We start from the raw sequence: 25,571 nt of genomic DNA on the forward strand, positions 1-25,571 counted from the left end.
AAATGAAAACTTACGTGCACAGAAAAACATGTGCACAAAGAAGGCCGTGTTCAGAATTGCCCAAAACTGGAAACCATCGAAATGTCCCTCACTGGTGAGTGGATAAGTGCACCCATACAACAATACTATTCAGCAGCAGGAAGGACGAAACAACTGATACATAGGACAGCATATCATGTGAGGGGACAATGTGTCACATGATGAGACGACACATCACATGACGGGTCAGTGTATCATGTGACAAGACACGGGGCTCAAATGCACTGTGGTGAGAAGCCAAACTCAGAAGGGTGCATACAGTAAGGTCACCTTTACATGCTGAGGCAGAAAACCAGGGAGTGGTTATGAGGCGCTGAGGGCCAGGAGACGGGTTGACTGCAAAAAGCCACAAGGAAACTAGGGGAGGGTGGTGACACAACTGTATGCATTTGCCGAAACTCACAGAAAGCACAGAAAAAGGTATGTTTTAGATTATGCAAATTATCTCTCTATGAAAACCAATTCCTGATCACCCTGCCCTACTGCTTAAAGTTCTTCATGGGTGCCTGGGTGGCTCAGCTGGTTGAGCCTCTGACTTGAGGTCAGGTCACGATCTCATGGTTTGTGAGTTCAAGCCCTATGTTGGGCTCTGTGCCGACAGCTAAGAACTGGGAGCCTACTTCAGATTCTGTGTCTCCCTCTCTCTCTGCCCTCCCTCACTCGCTGTCTCTCTCTCTCTCTCAAAAATAAACAAACATTAAAAAAATTTTAAAGCCTCTTCAGTGGGTTTCCACGGTTCTATTAGCAGGGTTTTCAAGGACATGGCCCTGGACATGTGAGGCCCCTCTCCAGCTTCATCCATCATCCTGCCACTCCTCCTCCAACCACCCAGCCTTTCATTTAACTGAACACACACTTCCCTTATCTTTGCATACGCTTTCCCCCACCTCGCCCCTCAAGTTCAGCCCCCTTACCACTACCCAAGGAAGTCTCCTTGGACCACCAAGTCTGCTCTCCCACCGCACACACTCACACACCATCCAGCCTCGCACTTGGTGGTTACAGGTGTTTGGCTACTGGAACACTTACTTTAGAAAGCTTGTAGTTGTTAAGTACTTTCTCCTCTCTTTGAAATACATATAAATCCTTTTGAAAACAGCGTTAGGACTCAGGAATGTCTCAAAGACCTGAGAACCATTCTTTGAAAGGTAAACGTCAAGAGATATCACCCCTCCCAGTTTCTGCGGAAGGGCAGGAGCCTAAATCCAGGATGTTTCTTGCTCCCAGCTGCAGATCTACTTCCTCTTACCAACATGTTTTTCTTCTAGGTAAAACTGATTATGTAGCATGGGTGGCCACCCCAATTACCAGGTAAAGTCAGCATAAATTATGTGTGACAGATGGTGCTATCAAGCCTTACTGAAGAACTAGTTATCATTTATCTTGCCAGGATGTATGAAATTGTTTGTATCTGCTTGGCTCTATGGAAGAGTGACAGTTCTTTGCCTTTGCAATCTCTTAATGGGTTGCCTGTGACATGCACCATGTTCTGGTTTAATACTTACTCAATAATAACACCATTTTCTTTCTTGACTACCTTTGTGGAAAGGTTTCTCGGCCTGGGAGAAGATTTTCTTTTTAATTATATTTCCCCAGCCACTGAATCTCAATAAGGTATTCTAATTTCATCCAAAGTGACACAGTAAGTGCTATAGCCAATTATCGAGCTGTTCTACACATTATTTTCCTTTCTGATTTGTTCTGAGGCCCAAATTAGTTCATGTAAGGCCAGCGTTTACTGCACTGGACCATTGTACAGGTTCATTCTCCTCACCCATAGGCCTGAATTGGGTCACTGAGCTCCACTCACCCTCAAACCAAGAAATGACTTGCAGGCATAGCTGTGAGGTCAACGCTCCATCTCCTCTCATTCTGATCACACTTTCCAAAACGTGGTATTTGTTCACAAGTTTACGAAACATGATATTTGGGGAAACGGTGCTCCATTTCCCCCCTCCCTAAATTAAAAGCACTTTATCATTACCCACTACCTTTAACTGCACTGTTCCCCCCTTTGCCCTCGGCAGTCTCTGACTTCTGCCTAAAGTGCGAATCACATCCTCCTCTTGACCCCTCAGGAGACAGCTGCCTTGGGTAGGGCTGGTCTTTCCTCAGAAGCAAAGTCCACTGACTACCTGTGGTTGGACAGTTTATCCCTGTATATCTATTGCCATCGACAGGAGGTAAGTGACACCAAGATGCTCCCGGGACCAAAGCCTGCAATGAGGATACTGTAGGGAGTAGTGTGTGTGTGTGTGTGTGTGTGTGTGTGTGCGCGCGCGTGCATGTCTGGGGGTGGAGGGGAGAAGGGAATGGCATCCCCTGATCCCTGAGGAGCTGGACCCTAGCTGTATCAGGCTCACCTCTTCCTGGGACTTAAATTGGGGGAGGCTGGTTGTGTCCCCAGCGCTCCCCATTCCATCCAGGGGTATAGTTGCTGTTTGATGCAAATGGTTTGCCCATGTGGAGTCAGAACCCGAAGTGTGTGCGTGTGCTGGCGCACTGAGGCCCAAGAGCGAGGGAGGGAGAGATGTAGATACAACCCTGCCTTATGTTCCTGGGGCATTGTGTCTGCCGGTTTGTTTGGGATCCTGCGGCTATCTCCTGGGCTTTCTCCCGAGGTTATGGGTACCCTGGGGAGCGCCCCGTGGCTCCCCCAGGCCAGCTGCTGAGAGCGGCTTGAGTGGACACTGGAATGAATGGAGATGATGGGGTTGGGGCTGCCCTTGGCCTGGTGCCAAGGACACCTCCACGCCGGACCCCCCTTCGTCCCCGTCCACACAGGAGACTATCTCTATATCTTCCCGGAGCAGCGTTTCTGTCAGTCAGCCGTGCTGGGAGGTGGCTTTGGGATGGTGGGATGTGTGTGTCCCCACAGTGGGGAGGTGTTTCTCGGCCTTCTCCATGAATGCGCAGAACAGCACATGGGTAAAGCTGCTGGGCTCTTCCCCTCTCAAAAGCAGCTCTCTTCTGAGAGATACAGATAAGGCTGGGACTCCTGTTTCTGAGAGGTCAGACACTCCTGCTGAGGGTACCGGGAGATGGTAGTGCTGTTAGGCTCATGGTAAATGAAAACATGCTGTATAGTTTGAGAGGGGGGAGGAAACAACGCTCATGTTTTACCGGAGTTGACTAGCGTGATCTGAAGGAAGATGAAAGGCTCACAGCAGTGCCTGCAAGTCATACCAGGCCCACTAGGGGGCGAGTGGGGCGTGTTGTACACACTTGAGGCCCCAGTGAAGGGAAGGAGACTTTACAATGGCCCAGGGAGGTAGACCTTGGACTAACAGGAACTAATGCAATCACATGACAAATAGAGAGGAACTCAACATGCAGAACAGTTCGATAATTTGCCACAGCACTGGCTGTGCAATTTCGAAGCAAATCAGACACTGTCAGCCATCTCATCTGCAAAATGCAAGTGAGCTCTCTTCTCCAGAGTGGACGTGAGAGGTAGAGATGAGTGTCTGGTGACGTGACTGACAAAAGTCATCCTCGCCCTCCCCACTTCACCTGGATCCTTCCCCGTGACCTGGTGATTAGGTCCCTGCCATCTCATAAACCCCCTCACCCAAACATCCCCTCCAGTGACACCCTCTCCCCAACCACTGTCCCCTCACAGACCACTTCCTCAAAGAACTTTCCCCATGTTGCGTGCTCACTCCTCCCTGGTATTCACGCATCGGCCCGCTGCAATCTGTCTCCCAGTGAATTTACTCCAAGGATGTCACCAAGAGCATACATGTGACTGTTCCATCCTTGGAGCTCTCTCCCCCTGGTCCATGGGGTGTCCTGTAGTGGGATCATTTCTATTCTGCCCCTTCACCCTGCTCCCTGGCCCACACTTAAGTCATACAGTTAGACAAATCCCAAGTCTCAGCATTTCTTAGATGCAGCATGAAATCACCCAGGAAGGGAGCAGGACTGGGAGCAGCAGACAGGTGAGAGAAGAGACCTCACGAGAGTAAGACTAAGGGCACCAGACAGACAATCCTACCCAAAGAAGGACAGACAAAGCCAATTACCTTTACCTTACAGAGGAAGTTCTCCAGTGTCAGCACAGTGATCAACCCAGGCGCTCGTTCAAAAGGCAGGCTCCAGGCTCTCTTCAGAGAGTCTGATTCAGAAGGTAGAATTAGGTCAGGGGCTCTGAGTTTGAGCCAGCATCACAGGTGAATCTGGTGGAGGCGTCCCCTGGCCACACTGAGAAAAGCTGCCAGGCTGGGTGTGGAGGAGGAAGCCTGGGGGCTGTGGGCAGGGGCTGGGAAACAGTCCAGCAGGATTAACCTCAGCTCTCCTGGCCTGGCTTCTTCCCACCCAGATATCCTCATCTCAGATGACGACACGCAGAAAACCTTTCCAGAAGGTGAGTTTCAGAGCTGGACAGGTTCTCTGCCTAGACGCAGGCCCCTCTGAGCCCTGACCTTCATTTGGGGTCAAATGGAAAGCCTGTGTATCTCCCCACCCCCAAGCCAAGGGCACCCTCCAGGCCCAGAAAGTGCTCAATGCTATCGTCAGCAGAAGGGCCTGAGAGAAGGTTAGGTATATGGCACAAATCCACGGTGGTGGTAGAGGTGGTGGCCGTGTTGGCCATCAGAGAGTGAGGGCCTCACGGGGAAGTGACCTGTGAACAAAGACTTGAGCTGGAACAAGGTGGGGAGGAGGGAACGACGTGGCTATTTGGGAAAAAGGGTTTCAGGCAGAGGAATGAGCAAGAGCGAAGTCTGACAGGAAGATACGTGGCAGGAGAACAGGTGCAGGACGTGAGAGACTTATCAGAAAGGGAGGGGGAGTTGGGGCAGGCCCTTGCTGGTCTTTATTACGACTTCGTTTGTCCTTGAGGTGGGGTTGAAAGCTGTCGGAGTGACAGATGGGGCTCCTCTTTTGTGTTTTTTTTTTTGTTTTTTTTTTTAATTTTTAATGTTTATTTTATTTATTTTTGAGAGACAGAGAGACACAGCGTGAGCAGGAGAGGGCAGAGAGAGAGAGAGAGAGAGAGAGAGAGACCCAGAATCTGAGGCAGGCTCCAGGCTCCAAGCTGTCAGCACAGAGCCTGACGCGGGGCTTGAACTCACAAGCCATGAGATCGTGACCTGAGCCGAAGTCGGCCCCTCAACCGACCGAGCCACCCAGGCGCCCTATGGGACTCCTCTTTTGAAAAGGCGCCTGTGTTGCTGTTGCCCACAGACGCAGTGAGGCAGTGAGAGCGCTGGTCGCTAGCTAGTCGGGGCTAGCGAGGAGGGAACGCAGTGACCTGAGTGACAGCTGGCGGTGGATGGGGCCAGGGTGCTGGCACAGGAGCAGTGAGATGGGATCCGATCCCCGTCTGTGCTGAAGGTAGAGCCAACATCTACCAAAAGAGTGGTGTGGCTAGGTGGCCCCTGTGGCTGCTCAAGGCTCTGAGGCTCAGAATGAGTCAGGACAGTGCCATGTATACATCAGCAAATGACTTCTGTTTGTCAGACAGGGAGACGACCAAGAGAACGAGGGGAAGAAGTTGGGGAAGCAAGGCAACGTGGAGGAAGCATGGGTCCTGGGAAATAAAGGAGTCACTCACTGTGCTCTCAGAAAACTATAAGGACAAAATTATTTTCCATTTCTCTTCATTTTCCATAGTCTGTCTCCCCACACTAAAGGTAGTCTTTGTGCTGAGGCCTCTGTCTTACCTCCATATCCCCTGCACTAGAATCAAAACAATGCATAGGAAATGCAGACCTGGAACCTAGAAACTGTAGCTGGTACTCAACAACTATTTGGGGACTGGCTGGCTCAGTGAGGGAGAGCTTGGGGCAGCTTTATTGTTCTGTGTAAGATAGGAGGGAGAGAATGTGGAAGGGAGGGGAGAGGAGGAATAGGAAAGCAAGAGACAGAGAAGCAGTAGTGAGTCAGAGAGGGGGAAGAGGGGGAGAGAAGAGATCTGCATGAAAACCTGTGAAAAAGGCTAACCTGGGAAGGTAACTAATGGGAGAATTTTCAAGATAATAAAGTGTCCTGTGCAGTCGCCTCCATCACCCCAGTCTTTCTGTGTAATCTTTTAAAAATGTTTATTTATTTATTTTGAGGAGAGAGAGAGAGAGAGAGAGAGAATGAACAGAGGGAGGGAGAGAGAGAGAGAGAGAGAGAATGAATCCCAAGCAGACTCCTTGCCGCCAGTGCAGAGCCGGATGCGGGGCTCAAGCTTGCTCACGAACCACGAGATCCTGACCTGAGCCAAAATCAACAGATGCTTGACTGAGCCACCCAGGCACCCCACCCTATGTCATCTTAAGCAAATGGACATCATTTACTCTTGGCCACTAATGCCCAGATAAGAGCCTCCCTATGATATGTGCAAAACTGAAGAATCCTGTCGTGAGGTTTGGCAGGAGCGAAGCAATGAGAGAGGTGAAAAGGGGAAAGAGCTGAAGAGGTGAAAACAAGCGAGTGCCATCTACACACTTAGAGGATTCCCGTGAGAAAGAATCTAGAGCTTTTTCTCAGGCTTTTCAAGATTGCTGCCTCCCCAGCAAGAGGCTGTTCTCAGCTTAGAAGGATCAGGGAGCCTTAACTGCTGCTACCTGCTGGACTTCGCAGGCTTTCCCTTTATGCCCTTCCTCGGGAATGCTGTAGGGTGCTTCAGGATAGACAACAAGGAGGTGGGCGAGCAAAGCTATCAGCCATTCATGATGGCAATCTTGGTTCTAAACCTCATCAGTTCGAAGCCTATTCAAAAAAAAAAACAGAAACAGATAAACAACCCAGGGTTCACTGGACTCACATAACTCTTCCCAAATAGCTGAGTTAGTTTCCTCTGGCTTCTAGAATATCCAACGGCAAGCCTGTCCCTCAGAAGGTTGGTGTGTGAAAGATAGTTGATGTAATCACAATTCTACACTTCAGGTCACCTGGGTGGCTCAGTCGGCTGAGCATCAGACTTTAGCTCAGGTCATGATTTTGCAGTTTGTGAGTTTGAGCCCCTCATCAGGCTCTGTGCTGACAGCACGAAGCCTGCTTTGGATTCTCTGTCTCCCCCTCTCTCTGTCCCTCCCCCACTTGCACTCTCTCTCTCAAAAATAAATAAACATTAAAAAAAATTCTACACTTCAAGTCTATTGTTTTTAAAATGCAAATTCTAGAAAGTAAAACTCAATTCTGGTAAATCTTTAGGTCTGATGGTGTTACAGTGTGAGATGTGTCCCAGATGGAGTGGATATCAGATTCCCAAGATGGAGAAGGGTTCATTTGGGACTTTCATGAATATTAAAAGTGAAGAAGAAAAAAAGTGAAATGAAATACACGCATTGTAATATCCTGTCAACTGAAAGGGATGCTGCCTTTTTGAGGGACAGTTCAGGATATTACCAAAACCTGTGGGTGTGGCCTTCCTAGTCATACAATTTTCCCGTCCTATAGGCTCACCTAATCCTGTAAATCCACAGGGAGTAATCAGCAAGAGAATGGGTTTGGGGAAAGTTGTTTTTGTCCTCTTTGAAAGTCTCCTTTTAATTTATCTTTAAAATAAAGACTGTTGTAAGACTGGAATACTTAATATATGCATAGTGCCTGACAGACGGGAGGTGTTTAAAAAACTCCTGTTGTACAGAGCTCCACATCTAGGCAGTTCAGAGGTGCTCCCCCAGGCCCTGGCACTTGAACCTATCCCTCTTCCTGAAAGGTTTTTACCTTTCTTGTTGACTCACAGTGATACTTTGTATACAGCACATTTAAGACAGAAAATGAGCCAAAAACTTGTTCCACCCACAACGACTGTGAATCCATGAATCAAAACTCATTCAGCAGCCAGTTCCGTTAATAAGAAAAGGGCAGGGTTTCTGCTAGGACTGCCCAGCAGGTACATAATCAGCTATAAAACCTGATGAGATGGGATTGAAAGCTAAGATTTTGTGGTCCAGAGCTAAGCTCCAGACCTGGTCTCCTGAAAAAGAGGGCCTGTCATATGCTGATTTTTCTGGGATACTGCACTGGAAATTGAGGCAACACCTATTGGTGGGGAAACACACACACACACACACACACACACACACACACACACACACTGCTTGACATCAGAAGACCCGAAGATTGGAAGGAACCCAGCTCAACTAGAATCTTTCTCTGCAGGACCAGACAATACGCAATCTGGTAAGTTCTAATTGAGGATCAGGGGATGAATAAGAAGAGAAGATTAGTATGGTCACAGACAGAAATGTTCAGGATGAAAACTGAATAGAATAAATACAAGGCTTTGTTTTGTTTTTAGCATAATTTGACCCCAAAAGAAGGTAGCACTTCTTCCCAAAGTTCTCCTTAATAAAGGAGAATTTCTGACAACAACATGCCAGCGTGGAAGGCTAGGGATGTATCTCTGATGCACCTGTATCCAGGTCCATTTTCCAAAAATCTTCTGTTCCCATTACTTTCTGTCGTCCACTGATCTCTTCCATGGCCCACATTAGACAGAACTGAAAGTCACATCAAGGATTTTATAGAAACTGTTGAAAATTCTGTTTCTAGTCAACCAATAAATATTTAATAAGTATTCAATAAATATTCAAAAACCAAATTCTGTACAACTGCCAAACCCCATTCTTATTTGCCTCTTTGTGGCCTGCAAAATGCACTTTACATTTTCCCCTTTTCCACCTATTAAATATTCATTCACGGCTTCATCTATAGTATGCTGGTTTCAATTTCCACCTATACACACATAACTCATTTACATCTCTGGGGCAGGTCTAAGCTCTAAGCTCCAAACTATAGAACTGTCTGGGGGTGGCTGGTTCTTCCAAGGTTTGTTTCTTTTTTTTTAACATTTATTTATTTTTGAGAGACAGAGCATGAGCAGAGGAGGGGCAGAGAGAAAGGGAGACACAGAATCTGAAGCAGGCTCCAGGCTCTGAGCTGTCAGCACAGAGCCTGATGCGGGGCTCGAACTCATGAACTGTGAGATCATGACCTGAGCCAAAGTCGGACACTTAACCGACTGAGACACCCACGTGCCCCTTTATGAATCTTTTTTTATCCTTTTTTTCAGCTTTACTGAAAAAATTTGTAATTGACAAATAAATATTGTATATGTTTAAGGCACACAACTTGATATTTTGATATACATTGTGAAATTATTTCCACAATCTATGCATATTCGTCTCCTGACATAATTCCCTTTCTGTGTGTGTGGTGAGCACACTTAAGATCTATCCTGTTAGCATATTTCAAGTATATAATACAATATTGTTAACTACAGTCACCATGCTGTACGTTAGATCTCCAGGATTTTTTCTAACAAAAACTTTGAACCTTTAGACTGACATCACCCCCCTTCCTCCTTCTCTAGCCCCTGTCCACCACCATCATACTCTCTGCTTCTATAAGTACGCCTGTTTTAGATTTCATATATAAGTGAGATTCTGCAGTATTCGTTTTTCTGTGTGTTTTCTTCGCATAATGTCATTCAGATCATCCATGTTGTTGCAAATAGCAGAATTTGGGGGGCTTTAAAGCTAAAAAAATACTCCATTTGTGTGTGTGTATGTAAATCTCACAACGTCTTCATTCATTCAACCACTGACGGACATTTAGGTTGTTTCTAGATCTTGGCTATTGTGTATAATGCTGCAGTAAATGTGGGAATGCAGATAGCTCTTTGAAATACTGTTTCATTTCCTTTGGATATATGCCCATAAGTGGGATTGTGGATTTTAAGGTAGTTCTATTTTTACGTTTTTGAGGAACTTTCATACTGTCTTTCATAATGTCTTTCCTAGTTTACCTTCCCACCAACAGTATGCAAGAATTCCAATTTCTCCATATATATACAACCCACACTTGTTAATTTTTGTCTTTTTGATAACAGCCGTTCTACCAGGTGTGAGATGACATCTTATTGTGCTTTTGATTTTTATATCCCTGCTGATTAGTGATCCTAAGCACTTTTTCATATACTTGTTGGACATTTGTATGCCTTCTTTGAAGAAATGTCTACTCAGGTCCTTTGCCCATTTTAAATTTTTTAATGTCCATTCATTTTTGAGAGAGACAGAGAGACAGGGAGAGACAGTGTGAGTGGGGGAGCGGCAGAGAGAGAGAGAGACACAGAATCTGAAGCAGGCTCCAGGCTGTGAACTGTCAGCACAGAGGCCGACATGGGGCTCGAACCCACAGACCGTGAGATCATGATGTGAGCCAAAGTCTGACACTTACCTGACTGAGCCAGCCAGGCGCTCCCCTTTGCCCATTTTTTTAATTGACTTCTTTGGTTTTTGCTATTGAGTTGTGCGAATTCTTTACATATTTTCGATATTGACCCTTTATCAGACAGATGATTTGCAAATATTTTCTCCCACTGTATAGGTTTCCTTTTCACTCTTTTGGTTTGTTTCCTTTGCTATGCAAAAGCCTTTCATAGTTCAGTGCAATCCCACTTCTTTTGCTTTTGTTGTCTATGCTTTTGGTGTCCTATCTGTGAGACCAGTGCCAAGACCAATCTCCTGGAGCTTTTCCCCTATCTTTTCTTCTAATAACTTTGGAGTTTCAGGTCTTATATTTAGGTCTTTAATCCAGTTTCAGTTGACTTTTGTGAATAGTGTAAGGTTAAGGGTCCAATTCCATTCTTTTGCACAGGCATATCCAGTTTTACCAGCACCATTTGTTGAAGCAACTATTGTTGAAGAGGCTATCCTTTCCCGATTGGGTATTCTTGGCACTCTTGTTGACTTTCAGTTGACCATAAGTTTATTATAAGGTGTGACTCTATCTGTTCCTTTGGCCTTTATGCCTGTTTTTATTGCAGTACTATATTGCCTTGATTACTACAACCTTGTATTTGAAATCAGAAAGTGTGATACCTCCAGCTTTGTTCTTTCTCAACATTGCTTTGGCAATTTGGGGGAGGTTGTGGTTCCGTGCAAATTTTAGAATTTTTTTTTTCTGTAAAGAATAGCATTGAGACTTTGATAGGCATTGCACTGAATTTGTGGATCACTTTGGGTTGTATAGAAATTTTAACAATTTGGAGTCTTCTGATCCATGAACATGGGATGTCTTTCCACTTGTTTGTCTTAATTCCTTCAATCAATATTTTGTAGTTTTCTGTACCTAAGTCTTTCACCACCTTAGTTAAGTTTATTCCCAAGTATTTCATTCTTTTTGGTGCAATGTAAGTGGGATTGTTTTCCTAATTTCCATTTCAGATAGTATGTTGTTAGATATACAACTGTTATTTGTATGTTGGTTTTGTATCCTACAACTTTACTGAATTCGATTATTAGTTCTAACAGGTTTTTTTAAACGGGGTCTCCAGAGTTTTCTGTTTATAAGATCTTATCATCTGCAAACAGGGACCATTTTAAATTTTTTTCTGATTTGTGTACTTTAAATTTCTTTCCCTTGCCTAATTGCTCTGGTTAGGACTTCCAGGACTATTATGAATAAAGAGACATCCTTGTCTTGTTCCTGATCTTAGAAAAATAACTTTCAATCTTGAACACTGAATATGATGTTAGCTATGGACTTGTCAAATATTACCTTTATTATGTTGAGGTACATTCCTTTTATAGCTTATTGAGAGTTTTTATCATGAACGGGTATTGAATTTTGTCAAATATTTCTTTTGCATCTATTGAGAGGACTATGTGATTTTCATCTTTTATTCTGTTAATGTGGTTTCTCACATTAATTGGTTTTTGTATTATTTTGTTGAGTCATCCTTGCACCCCAAGGATAAATCCCACTTGGGCATAGTTTATATGCTGTTTTATTCAGTTAGCTAGTATTTTGTTGAACATTTTTACATCTATATTCATCAGGGATATTGACCTGTGGTTTTCTTTTCGTGTAGTTTCTTTTTCTGGCTTTGGTATCAGGATAATGCAGGCCTTATAAAATTAGTCTGACACTGTTCCCTCCTCTTCACATTTTTGGAAAAGTTGAGAAGGATTGGCACTAATTCTTCTTCAAATATTTGGTAGAATTTACCACTGAAGAGAACTGGTCCTGGGCCTTTCTTTGCTGGAAAGTTTTTGATTACTATTTCAATCTTCATACTAGCTGTAGGCTTATCCACAAATTTTTATTTGTAACATTCCCATACAATTTATTCTTTAAGCTGTGAGTTATTAGGATAAGTGGATTTCTTTCTTTAGTTCCAATAAATTGGGGGTTAAATTACATTTTTATTATTTATTTAAATTTAATGGCATTGTGATAAAAATGTAATCTGAATAATATTGATTCTTCATATTTGTGGATACGTGCTCAATGACATGTGTGAGAGAGTGTGAAAAGAATCAGTTGTCTCTCTGTACAGAGTATACAGAGTTTTATATATGCCCATTCAATCAAATTTGATAATTGCATTGTTCATATCTTCTACGAATATCTCTTACGACATTATATGTGATCCATCAATTACTGACCTAACAACATTTGTTTATATGTTTTGAGGCTTTATTAGGTCCACTCATGTTTTGAGTTATTACATGTTCTTGTTATTATACAGTGGTCCCATTCTACCCTAATAATGTTTACTGAGTCGAATCTATGTTGTCTGATATGGATATGTCCATACAGGTTTTATTTTGGTACTTGCCTGACCTGTATTCTTCTATTCTTTTAGCTTTTATTTACTAATTTTAGTGTTCTAAATTTGTCTCTTTTCTAAAGAGTGTATTTCTGGATTTTGGTTTTTTAAATCGAATCCAACAACTTCTAATTCTTAAGTGAAGAAAAGTTAATCAATTTACACTTACTCCATCTATTGTATATTTTATTTGTACCATTTTATTTGAACTTTCTATTTTCCCTGCCTTTTCTTCCTCTTCTTTATCATTTATTGGAGTAGTCATGTTCTCTTTTTATTTCTTTTCCCCCCCTCTCCTGGTCTAGAAGTTAAATATTCAATTTCTACTCCTTTACTGGTTATCCTTCAATTTTAAAATGCATACCTGATTTGGGGCACCCGGGTGGCTCAGTCGATTAAGTGTCTGACTCTTGATTTTGGCTCAGGTCACGATCTCACAATTCATGAGTTCGAGCCCCACATCAGGCTCTGCATTAATAGTGCAGAGCACGCTTGGGATTCTCTCTCTCCTTTTCCCTCTCTGTCCCTCCCCGCCTTGCTCTCTCATAATAATTTTTTTAATTCATACTTGATTTAACAAAATGTAAAATTGATTTCTTTGATTGACTTCCTTGTCAAAAAAAATACAAGGATATTTAATATTTTAATTCTGACTTCCTTTTAAAAATATTATTCTATTTTCTTCTGGCACCAGTTGTTGCAATTGAAAACCCTATTCTCTATATAATAGGCATTCCTTTAAAGATGATTCCCCTCCTGTTGGTGGAAATTTTTAAGCTCTTCTTGTTGTCCTTACTATTTCACAATCTTATTCATATTTGATTACCTGGTGGGGGGGGAGGGGGTGGCGCCTGGGTGGCTCAGTCAGTTAAGTGTCTCACTTCGGCTCAGGTCATGATCTCATAGTTTGTGAGTTTAAGCCCCGCGTCAGGCTCTGTGCTGACAGCTTGGAGCCTGGAACCTGGAGCCTGCTTTGGATTCTGTGTCTCCCTCTCTCTCTCTCTCTCTGCCCCTCCCCAGCTCATGCTCACACTCTGTCTCTATCAAAAATAAATAAACTTAAAAAACAAATTTAAAAAAAATATTTGATTACCTGTGGGTTTGACTCATCTTGTCTATTGTATCTTGACTCTTGCCTTAATCCCATTTTTCTATTTTCTCATATATATGCACATCTGCCATATATATGCGTGTGTGTGTATACACACACAAACACACATGCATAAACAGATGTGTGTATATACATATATGCATATATGTGTGTGTTTTACTTTATCATCATGTCCTCCATGCATCTTAGTATGTCTATACTATTTTCTGTTTATAGTTCTCTGGTGAATTAGGATTAAGTTCCTAAAATCCACCTTACAGTTCACTAATTCTCACTTAAGCTAGGTCTAGAACTGCTTATCTAATTCACTGAGCTCATATCTACAACTATATTTCACCTTAAAGTTTCCTTTTTAATCTTTTTTCCCAATCTGCCCGGTCACTTTATGCTACTTTGTTCTTTTCTCATGTTTTTTTTATTTATGCTTTTAATATGTCACACACTTCTCTTATAGTCTCTACCTGATTCCTCAATTTTATGGCTTCTATAGATCTACTCCTGATGTATGTTGTGTCTGATGAGCCTCACTGAGGGTGACCTGCTTCCACATGTGCTTTCTATTTTTGGATGGTGAGGTGACCTCACACAGGGCATTATCTGCATCTCCTGGGTGGCTGTGTTGAATCTATTTTACCCCAAAGAGATTTTACTATTGATCTGCCAGAGTTACATCCAGCCAGACACTCATTTTTACATTAATCCTACCTCCGCTTACAATTCTGCATTTGTCAAACTTTGTTTCACTCTTAGAAAAATGACCAAAGATGCCAAATAACCTCTAAAGAACAGCATAGTCTGGCTGCTACATACTTCCCGAGCCTCGTCTCCCACCCTTCCCACCACTCATTCCACTCCAGCCATACCGGTTTCTGTCCATCCCTGGAATGGACCAAACAGTCTCCCATCACAGGGCCTTTGTACATGCTCTTTATTCTACTGAGGGAATTGGGTTTCCTCCCCTCTTATGTTGGCTCACTTCTACTCACCTAATACCTCAGTTGATAATCACTCCCTAAAGAAAGACTTCCCTGATCCCCCAACTGTCCTGACCAAAGAACAAAGAAAACCTATCATAGGTTCTGAGAGCATCAGACACCTCTCTTTTATGGGACTAATCATGATTTACACATGTGCATGTATTTACTAGTGAAATCATTTGGTAAATAACTGTCTTTCTCACTAGGCTGCAAGCCCCAAGAGATCAGAGACCATTCCTACTTTTGTTCACCATGGTATTGCCAAGTCCCGGCACGGCCTAGCCTGTCACAGGTGCTTATTAAAATTCTGCTGAATGAATGAGTAAATAAATGAATGAACAGGTCAATTTATAGAGGATCATTTTCCCTAGTAATCATCTCTCTCCTCTTGAGCACTGGTCTTTGTTTCTTGTACAATTGCTGGTGGAGATCCTGTGTTTGCCGACACTGAAAATATTTAGGAAGCATGAGAGCACCATCCAGGGTGATGACTACCCCTTCAAGCTCCTCACACTTAGCAGAAGGATCGGCTTTCTTATTTTACTAGTGATTCATAATCCACCCAGCACAACGAGGCTGGCTTCCGGGTTTATTATTTTGCCATCTCAGCCCACTCTCATGAAGGTGATTCTCTTGTCCTATTTCAGTCACAGTAAGATTGTATACAATTTTCAGAGGCATGAGTTTTGCAGCACTGAGCTTAGGCAATTCACAGACACATAAAGCCCTTCTCTACAATTTCTCTACACAAATTGTACAGTTTGGCTGGCTTCATCTTAACCACAGAGGCGTAAGAACGTTTATCTGTTTGCCCTTTGGAGGGGAAATTCTTCTCTTTGCCACTTCCATCACCTGAACCAGGTGCTTGTTTATTTCCCCCTGATTCTGCTAAGGTCTCATGGCCTAGATATCTTATCGCTATCCTCCAAAGATCACCTGCTAGATACATATTTGCCTAAGAAGGACTTAAGGCCCATGCCAGCTAAAGCACATATTTGTGTACATGCACTAATCACTGTGCGTACATGACAAAGGCCTAAATCTCTGGGAAGTACTCAAATCATTGTCAACTCTCTGTGAATGACATATTAGAACCCATTTAATCCCTTCTGTAAGAGCAGAAGGAGCCCATAAAAAGAATCCAGCTTGTCCTCACAGTTCTCTGAGAGCACAATGAGTGACACATGTACATGTAATTGATTCTCTGGATCCCCGAACCGGCCCCCCTTTATTTCCCAGGACCCATGTTTCCTCCACGTTGCCTTGCTTCCCCAACTTCTTCCCCTCGTTCTCTTGGTCGTCACCCTGACAAACAGAAGTCATTTGCTGATGTATACATGGCACTGTCCTGACTCATTCTGAGCCTCAGAGCCTTGAGCAGCCACAGGGGCCACCTAGCCACACCACTCTTTTGGTAGATGTTGGCTCTACCTTCAGCACAGACGGGGATCGGATCCCATCTCACTGCTCCTGTGCCAGCACCCTGGCCCCATCCACCGCCAGCTGTCACTCAGGTCACTGCGTTCCCTCCTCGCTAGCCCCGACTAGCTAGCGACCAGACCAGCGCTCTCACTGCCTCACTGCGTCTGTGGGCAACAGCAACACAGGCGCCTTTTCAAAAGAGGAGTCCCATAGGGCGCCTGGGTGGCTCGGTCGGTTGAGGGGCCGACTTCGGCTCAGGTCACGATCTCATGGCTTGTGAGTTCAAGCCCCGCGTCAGGCTCTGTGCTGACAGCTTGGAGCCTGGAGCCTGCCTCAGATTCTGGGTCTCTCTCTCTCTCTCTCTCTCTCTCTGCCCTCTCCTGCTCACGCTGTGTCTCTCTGTCTCTCAAAAATAAATAAAATAAACATTAAAAATTAAAAAAAAAAAACAAAAAACAAAAAACAAAAGAGGAGCCCCATCTGTCACTCCGACAGCTTTCAACCCCACCTCAAGGACAAACGAAGTCGTAATAAAGACCAGCAAGGGCCTGCCCCAACTCCCCCTCCCTTTCTGATAAGTCTCTCACGTCCTGCACCTGTTCTCCTGCCACGTATCTTCCTGTCGGACTTCGCTCTTGCTCATTCCTCTGCCTGAAACCCTTTTTCCCAAATAGCCACGTCGTTCCCTCCTCCCCACCTTGTTCCAGCTCAAGTCTTTGTTCACAGGTCACTTCCCCGTGAGGCCCTCACTCTCTGATGGCCAACACGGCCACCACCTCTACCACCACCGTGGATTTGTGCCATATACCTAACCTTCTCTCAGGCCCTTCTGCTGACGATAGCATTGAGCACTTTCTGGGCCTGGAGGGTGCCCTTGGCTTGGGGGTGGGGAGATACACAGGCTTTTCTATTCTAGCCATAAAGAGCAATGAACTTCACAGCAGTGCTTCCCTCCAAAGCCCAGGCTGTGTTCAGAATACCAAAATTGAGAAAGTATGATTTAGTCACTACTCTAAGACCTAAGTTAATCTCACATATATGTCCTCTTCCTTAGGAAAAACACCAAGCTCTGTGACAGCTTACCCACTTTCTTCCCCATCTCCACTGAAATCTGTACTCCCCTTCTATCTGTCCCTAGAAACATGTCCTCCATGTTTGAGAATATTAGTAAGAATTTGGTCAAAGAGCTTGGAGACAAAGACCTGACACCTGTGAAACACCTGCTGAACGCCAACAAATTCCGTCAGTTTGCAATTTTACGGAAGAAAAAGAAGACTCTCTCACAGTTCTGGGAACTACCTGATATTCCAGTAGAATACACCCTCATGGACATCCTGGAGCCAAGTTCTTCAGTCCCAGGTATTGCCAACAAGGGCTGGGAGGCGGGGAGTGAAAAGCATAGGCGCCCAGACAGGTAGTGCACCATGCAAGAATCCCTGAGACACACACACAGGTAAACGTTAGGAGCAGTTTTGCCGAAAGACACTGGGCAAGAACCTATGACTATTTGAGAATCTACTAATATCTGGACCCGAGCATTTATGAGTTCATTTAATACTTACAGCAGCTTCTTAAGTCAGAAACATCACCCCCAGTTACAGAACAGTGAATTGAAACTTATAAAGTAAATTGTTCTAGGTTATGTACCTGGGAACTAGTAAAACGAGAATCCAAACGCAGATCCGTCTGGCTCCACAGGCTTAACATTTTCTGCTCCAGCGTGCTGCCTCCTGGGGCCAGATGCTGCACCTGCTGCAGAAGAAAGATGATGTCATGGGTCTCCTTGACCAGTGCACACACGATGTCACCATGTCTCAGGGTTTGAGATGATCTCCCTGTTATCCGACCCTTGGGTTGATTCAAACATTTGTCCTCAGCAGTAATTCACACTTAAAACATTATTTTGTTGGGAATGCCAGTTGGTGCAGCCACTCTGGAAAACAGTCTGGAGGTTCCTCAAAAAACTAAAAACAGAACTACCCTACAACCCAGCAATTGCACTACTAGACATTTATCCAAGGGATACAGGTGTGCTGTTTTGAAGGCACACATGCACCCCCATGTTTATAGCAGCACTATCAACAATAGCCAAAGGATGGAAAGAGCCCAAATGTCCATCGATGGATGAATGGATAAAGAAGTTGTGGTATATATATACAATGAAGTATTACTAGGCAATCAGAAAGAATGAAATCTTGCCATTCGCAACTACATGGATGGAACTGGAGGGTATTATGCTAAGTGAAATTAGTCAGAGAAAGACAAAAGTCATAGGACTTCACTCATATGAGACCTTTAAGAGAAAAAACAGATGAACATAAGGGAAGGGAAAAATAATATAAAAACAGGGAGGGGGACAAAAGAGAAGAGTCTCATAAATATGGAGAACAAACTGAGGATTACGGGAGGGGTTGTGGGAGGGGGGATGGGCTAAATGGATAAGGGGCACTAAGGAATGTACTCCTGAAATCATTGTTGCACTATATGCTAACTAATTTGGATGTAAATTTAAAAAAATAAAAAATAAAAGAAGTTAATAAAAACAAAACAAAAAAAACCACATTATTTTGTTAGCTTCTGAAAGATTTCAATAGGTAAGAGGGCTGAAGCAACACAGGACTTGGTCACTCTATCTCCATTCCATTTTCCAACTGTTCCAGAGTAAATTTTTTATTAAACCTGAAGTCACCTTTTCTGTCCTCAGAAACTGTTATCAGGGGACCATTTATCTTCAGTGACACCATGTTCCGGAAGTACAAGGCTTCTGCAGGTGTGACTGCCGTGCTAGAAACGAATGTGTCAGGGGAAGCTACTAAGTGCCATGAAACCTTCCTCCAGTTTCACGCTGTTACCTTCCCACCCCAAAACTGGAAAGACCTTCTAAAGAGGTGAGGCCATGGGAGAGGAAGGACTGGTCAACAGAGCCCCTTGGACTCTCTTTGTGGGCAGAGACACCTAGCAGGCCTTGCTGCTGAGGCTCTGAATGAAGAAAATGACACCGCAGGCAAGCTATGCTGTTCTTCTTGGTTATTCGCTTATTCATTCATTCAGCGAATAATTATTAGTCACTTAATACATATTTATTAAAACAGCAATTACCCATTACTGCGCTATCATGTGCTACCCATCTCTACCCTAAAGCCGCTCATATTTAGTGTGGACAGGCAAAGGGCAGGCAGTGAGGAAGAGCAGGCGATAAAAAATAAAGTATTGATTAACAAAGTATTAATTTATGGGAGACAAAGAATCTGAAACTCTCTGTTGACATAAGGTATGAAGTAGTGTCCTGGGATTTCATTTACCTCCAAGCGTATAGGCAAAGGCGGGTATCAAACAATCTCTAAGAGCTCAACGAAGAAATTAAGTCTTTACTGCCTTCTAAAAACAGTCAACTTCAGGGTGCCTGGGCAGCTCCGTTGGTTAAGCGTCTGTCTCTTGGTTTCAGCTCAGATCATTATCTCACAGTTTGTGGGATCGAGCCCCTTGTGGAGCTCTGTGCTGACACCACTGAGCCTGCTTGGGAATCTGTCTCACTCACCCTCTCTCTCTGCCCCTCCCCAGCTTGCTGGTGCTCTCTCTAAATAAATAAATAAATAAATTTAAAATAAATAAATAAGTAAAAACAGAAATGCCAACTTAAATAATGTGTTTACAAACCCAACAAATTGTTAAGAAAGCAGCAAGTTAAAAATCACAGACTGCTTAAAGACTAAAAGTTACTTTCACAGGGCATTGGACAATTTCCGTATTCCTGAGTTCTTACAAGGCCCTTATTAACAATAACATTTGCAAAGACTGTTTATGGTGCAAGAGTATCTGAGATTCTTTAGCTGCTCAGAAAGAAAAAGAAATTCTCAGTATTTCAGCAAAGAGGCAGTTTCTAGGATACATTTTACTTAGCTAGCTCCAAGTGAAATAAGTAAGCCTGAGGTCAGACCTTTAATGGAAAAAAAAAAAAAAAAAGGCAGTTGGCTATTTCTAATAGAGGGGATGTGGGCAAGTCATGTATTCAGCTCCGAAGGCACTTACAGATCACGACGGGAGCTCTGGAGATAAGAAACAGGACGAGGTCAAAGAGACGATGAAGGTGGTCGGCTTAGGTTTCTCTCTGGTGCTAACAGTTGAGCTCAAACCTAAAGAATGAAAGAAGCAAGCAAGAGGAAAAGGGTCCGAATTAGAGCTGAAAGGCCCTGGGACAGGACAGAGCTGGGTGTTTCCAAGAGGAGGGGGAGGCCAGGGAAGCGTAAGCTTCGTCAACAAGGATGAAGGTGATGTAAAGTGAAGGTTGGGAGGTAAGCAGAGTCAGATGACACACTCCTTGGACAAATGGTAAGAAGCCTGCATTTCTCTCCAAGGGCACTGGATGGTCAGTGACCTCCTGCCCTGAAAGGCAAATTTAAGGGTCTCTCAGTATTCCACATGGCTGTCACCAGGGCACCAAGCAGGGTGGGGCCTGGAGCAGAACAGAGTTGAGTCTCAGCACTGCAGACCTTCCACATCTCCCCCAACTTACATCTTCAAGTCAAGCTCTACCAAGCCCCCTACTAAGGACGGTCGACCCATAAAGCCCATCTGCGCTAGTCATGAAAAATCACCCAGCACCTGCCCTCCTTCATCACACTTTATCCGCCTGCTCCACATGGGCACGTGTGCTGTGTGCACCCAGCTTTGACAACAGGGCCTCCCAAGCACTGGTCTCCATCACCTGGACTCATCTACTTTGAGCCTCTTCTGCTGAGAGCCCCTGGTACTGGAAATGTACAAACTACCCTAACACGACCAATATAATTTTGGAAAATGTAAATGGCTCTTCGTAATATGGTATGCATACTGTCATACCATACCCGTCAGAGAATGGGGACCCCTCCACCGTGCACATCAGAGATGTTCTCTTGCCCTAAGCAACCTAACCTATAAGCCAGTATCTTCCTACCCATGGAGAACTCACCTATCAAATTCCAAATGCTCTGTACCCCATCCAGGGTCTTAGAAGAGTAATCCACAACGAGCCAAGAAGGCCCTCCTTTCCCGGGGGTGCCTGGGTGGCTCTGTCAGTTAAGCATCTGACACTAGATTCCAGCTCAGATCATGACCTCATGGTCGTGGGATCAAGCCCCACGTCAGGCTCTGCACTGACAACGTGGAGCCTGCTTGGGATTCTCTCTCTTCCCCTCTCTCTCTGCCCCTCCCCCACTTGCATGCATGCACTCTCTCAATATAAATTAATAAGCATTTAAAAAAAAGGCATCCCTTTTCCACTGTGACCTTTCTCTTCCCACCTACCTCAGGAAAGTGTTGGATCAGGAGCTGCTGTTTCTGAGGAAGTGCCGGGGCAGAGATGACAATCTCTATGTGGTGACGGAGGCCGTGGAGCTGATCAACAGCACTGTGTTGCATGACAGCAGCAGTGTGAACGTTTTGGGAAAATGCTTTATCCCTTGGATGACTTCTGTCAAGGTACACGGTTGTCTTAAGTGGGATGGGGACACCAAGAGCACAGCCAGCCCCACCCCACTTCCCAGGGGCTCTGCATCTTATTAGGGACTGTCTCTGGGGGTTGGAATGAATGGGGTCATTATTTCCCACTTCTCATGTGCCAAGGAATCCTGACTCCGGACCCGAGAGTATATTCTAACATGCTCGTTTTAGTATTTTAGTATATGAGGTTATTCAATATCAATAAAATAGAAATAGATTTAAGTATTTGCAATTATATTTTGCTTTGGTTAGACGATCGGTTTTGGATACTCTAAAAGTATGATTGTTGGGGCGCCTGGGTGGCTCAGTTGGCTGAGCATCTGGTTTCAGCTCCGGTCATGATCTCACAGTTCGTGAGTTCAAGCCCTGTGTTGGTCTCTGCACTGCCAGTGTGGAACCTGCTGGGGATTCTCTCTTTCCCTCCCTCTCTCTCTGTTCCTCCCCCACTTACACTCTCTCTCTCCAAATAAATAAATAAACTTAAAAGATATATATGCATGGTTGCTATATACATGTGCAGCTTTATGGCTGGAAGAAACAAGGGGCCACATACAATACAAAACCTCAGCAGTTCAAACATCCTAAATACTGTGATACCCTGAGTAGAAAGTGTTCCGTATTAAGATTAAATATCTCCAAGCACATATGATGTACATAACTTACAATCATCACAATTAAAAAAAAAAAAAGTTTAAAACAAAGCAGTTCATCAAATATTTACTCAACATGAACTGTGACTCAGGGACATATAAAGTGTGTGTGTGCGTGTGTTATAATGGACATTTACACAAAATATATTTTATATGTAATTTGTCCTCACTGAAGAGATTTAGGAACCAAAAAAACAAAACAAGACAAAAACGGAGATGTGAGCTAACTTTCACAAGATCTGTGTATTAACCCTAGAGGAGAGCAAGGCGCCACCCAGTGGACAAAGAAATTTGAAACCAAACTTAACTCCAGTTTGGAGGGTATGTCCACGGCCGGCTGTTTTCACATCAGTTTCGGTGTGCTGATGGGGTTTTGGGAGAACAGGAGAACACCCTGAGGCATTTTGCAGAGGGCGAATGCTCAGCTGTGTGTCTGGCCTATGCCCCAGGTGTTCACAGCAGGTACCGGTTCTAAGCATGGCTCCTGGGCTGTGATGTTGTTAAACGGTTTGTAGATTCCCAGCTGTGTCAGCGTTTTCCCACACCATTGCTTTGCACTGCACTCCCTTAGTTGACATTGGACTCACCAGGACATTCTTCTCATCAAAGAGTAGGGCTGAATTCTGGAGAAGCCATTTACTCACCAGGCTGCCTGAGGTCATTATTCATGTTTCTGACATAGGGTCCCTCATCCATAAAATTAAAATATAACACCTACACCTACACCTACAGGGGTGCCTGGGTGGCGCAGTCAGTTGAGCATCTGACTCTTGATTTTGGTTCAGGTCATGATCTCAGGGTTTGTGGAATCAAGCCCTGTGCTGGGCTCTACACTGACAACACAGAGCCTGCTTGGGATTCTCTCTCTCCCTCTGTGTCTCTCCCTCACTTGCTCTCTCTCAAAATAAATAAACTTAAAAGAAAAATCTACTTAAAATATGGGGCACCTGGGTGGCTCAGTGGGTTAAGGGTCCGACTTCGGCTCAGGTCATGATCTCACAGTTCGTGGGTTCGAGCCCCACATCAGGCTCTGTGCTGACAGCTCAAAGCCTGGAGCCTGCTTGGGATTCTGTGTCTCCCTCCCTCTCTGCCCCTCCCCTATTCATGATCTGTCTCGGTCTCTCAAAGATAAATAAACATTAAAAATTAATAAATTTTTAAAAACTACTTAAAATATAACTCCTACATAAAAGTCCATAATACATATGAACAGTCAATCAGGTCTCCAGAATACAGTAATTACTACTCAGTGTGATGGTTAATTTTATGTTGCCAACATGACTGGTCCATGAGGTACACAGTTTTTGGCTCAAGGTTATTCTAGGTGTGCCTGTATGTTTCTGGATGAGATTTGAACGGGTAGACTGGTAAAGCAGATTATCTTCCCCAACGCAGGCAGGCCTCATCCAATCCACTGAAGTTCTGAATGAAACAAAAAGTGGAGAAAGACTTGAGTTCACTCTCCGCCTAAGTATCTTTCAGCTGGGACACTGCTCTACCATCAGACTCTGACTTGCACTCCTGCTTCTAAGGCCTTTAAATTCGGACTGGAACTATACCATTAGTTCTCCTGGGTCTGTACATCTTGGGATTTTTCTTTTTATGAATTTTTTTTTAAGTTTTTATTATTTGAGATTTGAAAGAGAGCACACGTGTGAGTGGGGGAGGGGCAGAGAGAGAGGGAGAGAGAGAATCTCACCCAGGCTCCCCACAGTCAGTGCAGAGCCGGGCATGGGTGGGGCTCAAACACAAACTGTCAGAACATGACCCAAGCTGAAACCACGAGTTGACACTTAACTGACTGAGCCACCCAGGAACCCCTTAAAAAAATTTTTATGTTTATTTATTTTTGAGACAGACAGACAGAGAGAGAGACAGAGCGTGAATGGGGGAGAGACAGAGGGAGGACACACAGAATCCCAAGCAGACTCCGCACTGTCAGCACAGAGCCTGACACAGGGCTCAAACTCACGAACCATGAGATCATGACCTGAGCCAAAGTCAGACACTTAGCTGACTGAGCCACCCAGGTGCCCCTGGGACTTTTCAACCTTTATAATTGCATGAACAGATCCCTTACAATAAATCCCTTTAGAAATATAGATATATAGACAGAAAGCTTATTGGTTCTATTTTTCTACAGACTAATATACTCAGTAAAGTTTGTTCAGCTTTTCACTTGATTGTAAGACAGAGTGGCAACTTCTAAGCTCTTTACAGTATGCCAGCACAGAAACCAGAAGTCTAATTTTTTTTTAAACAGGAAAGCCAAAAAATAAAATCAAAGACATTTCCCCAAAAAAAGTAAGCAGAAAAAGAGGAGAATATTAATATTAAAGTTTAGAGGGTTAGTCCAAACATACAACATCTGAAAAACAGGAGTTCCAGAAATAACAGAGACACAATAAAAGAAGGAAGATCATCCAAAAAATAATACAACAAAGGTGAGGAGACCAGAGGAATGTGCTTCCAGGTGAAAGGACCAAACAGCAGGCATAACTTAATGGGTCAACATATACCACAGAACATAAGTGCGAATTATCAGGATACCTGCCTCAAAAAGAAAAGCATGGGGGCGCCTGGGTGGCTCAGTCGGTTGAGCGTCTGCATTCAGCTCAGGTCATGATCTCATGGTTTGCAAGTTCAAGCACCACATCCAGCTCTCTGCTGTCTGTGCAGAGCTCACTTCAGATCTTCTGTCCCCCTCCCCTCTCTGCCCCTCCCCCACTTGCACCTGCTAAGATAAAAAAATAAAAACTTTAAAACAAAAAAAGATAATCATGCATATTTCTAAAAAAGGAAAACAAAAGTCATTTTCCAAGGAATTTCAGCTTAGATTTCTATGTCCAGTCAAAATAATGCTCAAGTGTGAGAGTAAAAGAGAGAGGTCTTCAGATATGTACGGTCTCAAAAAATGTATCCCCACAAGAGACAGAGAGGGCACACAACTGTCCTAGTAATTAACTGCTACAGGAAAGATCTGGAGTGAGAAGTAGTCTCCCCAACAGTAAACAATGGATATTACCTTAGGTATTGGGATGTGAACATTTTACGAGGATGGGGGATGGAGGAGTGAAGGGTTGGGGAGGGGAAAGAGTAGGAAAATGAAATCCTCATCACCAAAAGGAGAAAGTGACTGGATATACTTAAATCTGGGGAAAAAAATTAAATCATTGCAATATAAACACAAAACCAAGAAACAGGAAGGCAAATACTGGAACAAGAAGGAAAAAGAGCAGCACCTATAAATCAGGATCAAGGGAGGTGAGATGGGGGCGGGGGGTGCTGAGGTCTCTGATCACATGCACGTGGGACCATATCTCTTTCTAGATCTGAGT

The 25,571-nt window shown here is 44.0% G+C and overlaps 1 protein-coding gene across 2 annotated transcripts in view; it reads left to right on the forward strand.

Annotated features, from left to right (window-relative positions):
• Window positions 1–281: 281 nt before the first annotated feature.
• The window catches only part of GSDMC (gasdermin C), a 32,145-nt gene continuing 6,855 nt past the window's right edge, over window positions 282–25,571 (forward strand). The window contains exons 1-5 of one of the 2 annotated variants that reach the window (XM_047842644.1): window positions 282–459; window positions 2,118–2,222; window positions 17,244–17,464; window positions 18,810–18,993; window positions 21,394–21,562. In XM_047842644.1, coding sequence (XP_047698600.1) covers window positions 17,248–17,464; window positions 18,810–18,993; window positions 21,394–21,562 — 570 coding nt within the window. In that variant the 5' untranslated portion in view covers window positions 282–459; window positions 2,118–2,222; window positions 17,244–17,247. The remainder of the gene's footprint in view (window positions 460–2,117; window positions 2,223–17,243; window positions 17,465–18,809; window positions 18,994–21,393; window positions 21,563–25,571) is intronic. The other variant, XM_047842645.1, reaches the window with a different exon arrangement.

Source organism: Prionailurus viverrinus, chromosome F2, assembly GCF_022837055.1.
Source record: "Prionailurus viverrinus isolate Anna chromosome F2, UM_Priviv_1.0, whole genome shotgun sequence".
NCBI lineage: Eukaryota > Metazoa > Chordata > Mammalia > Carnivora > Felidae > Prionailurus > Prionailurus viverrinus.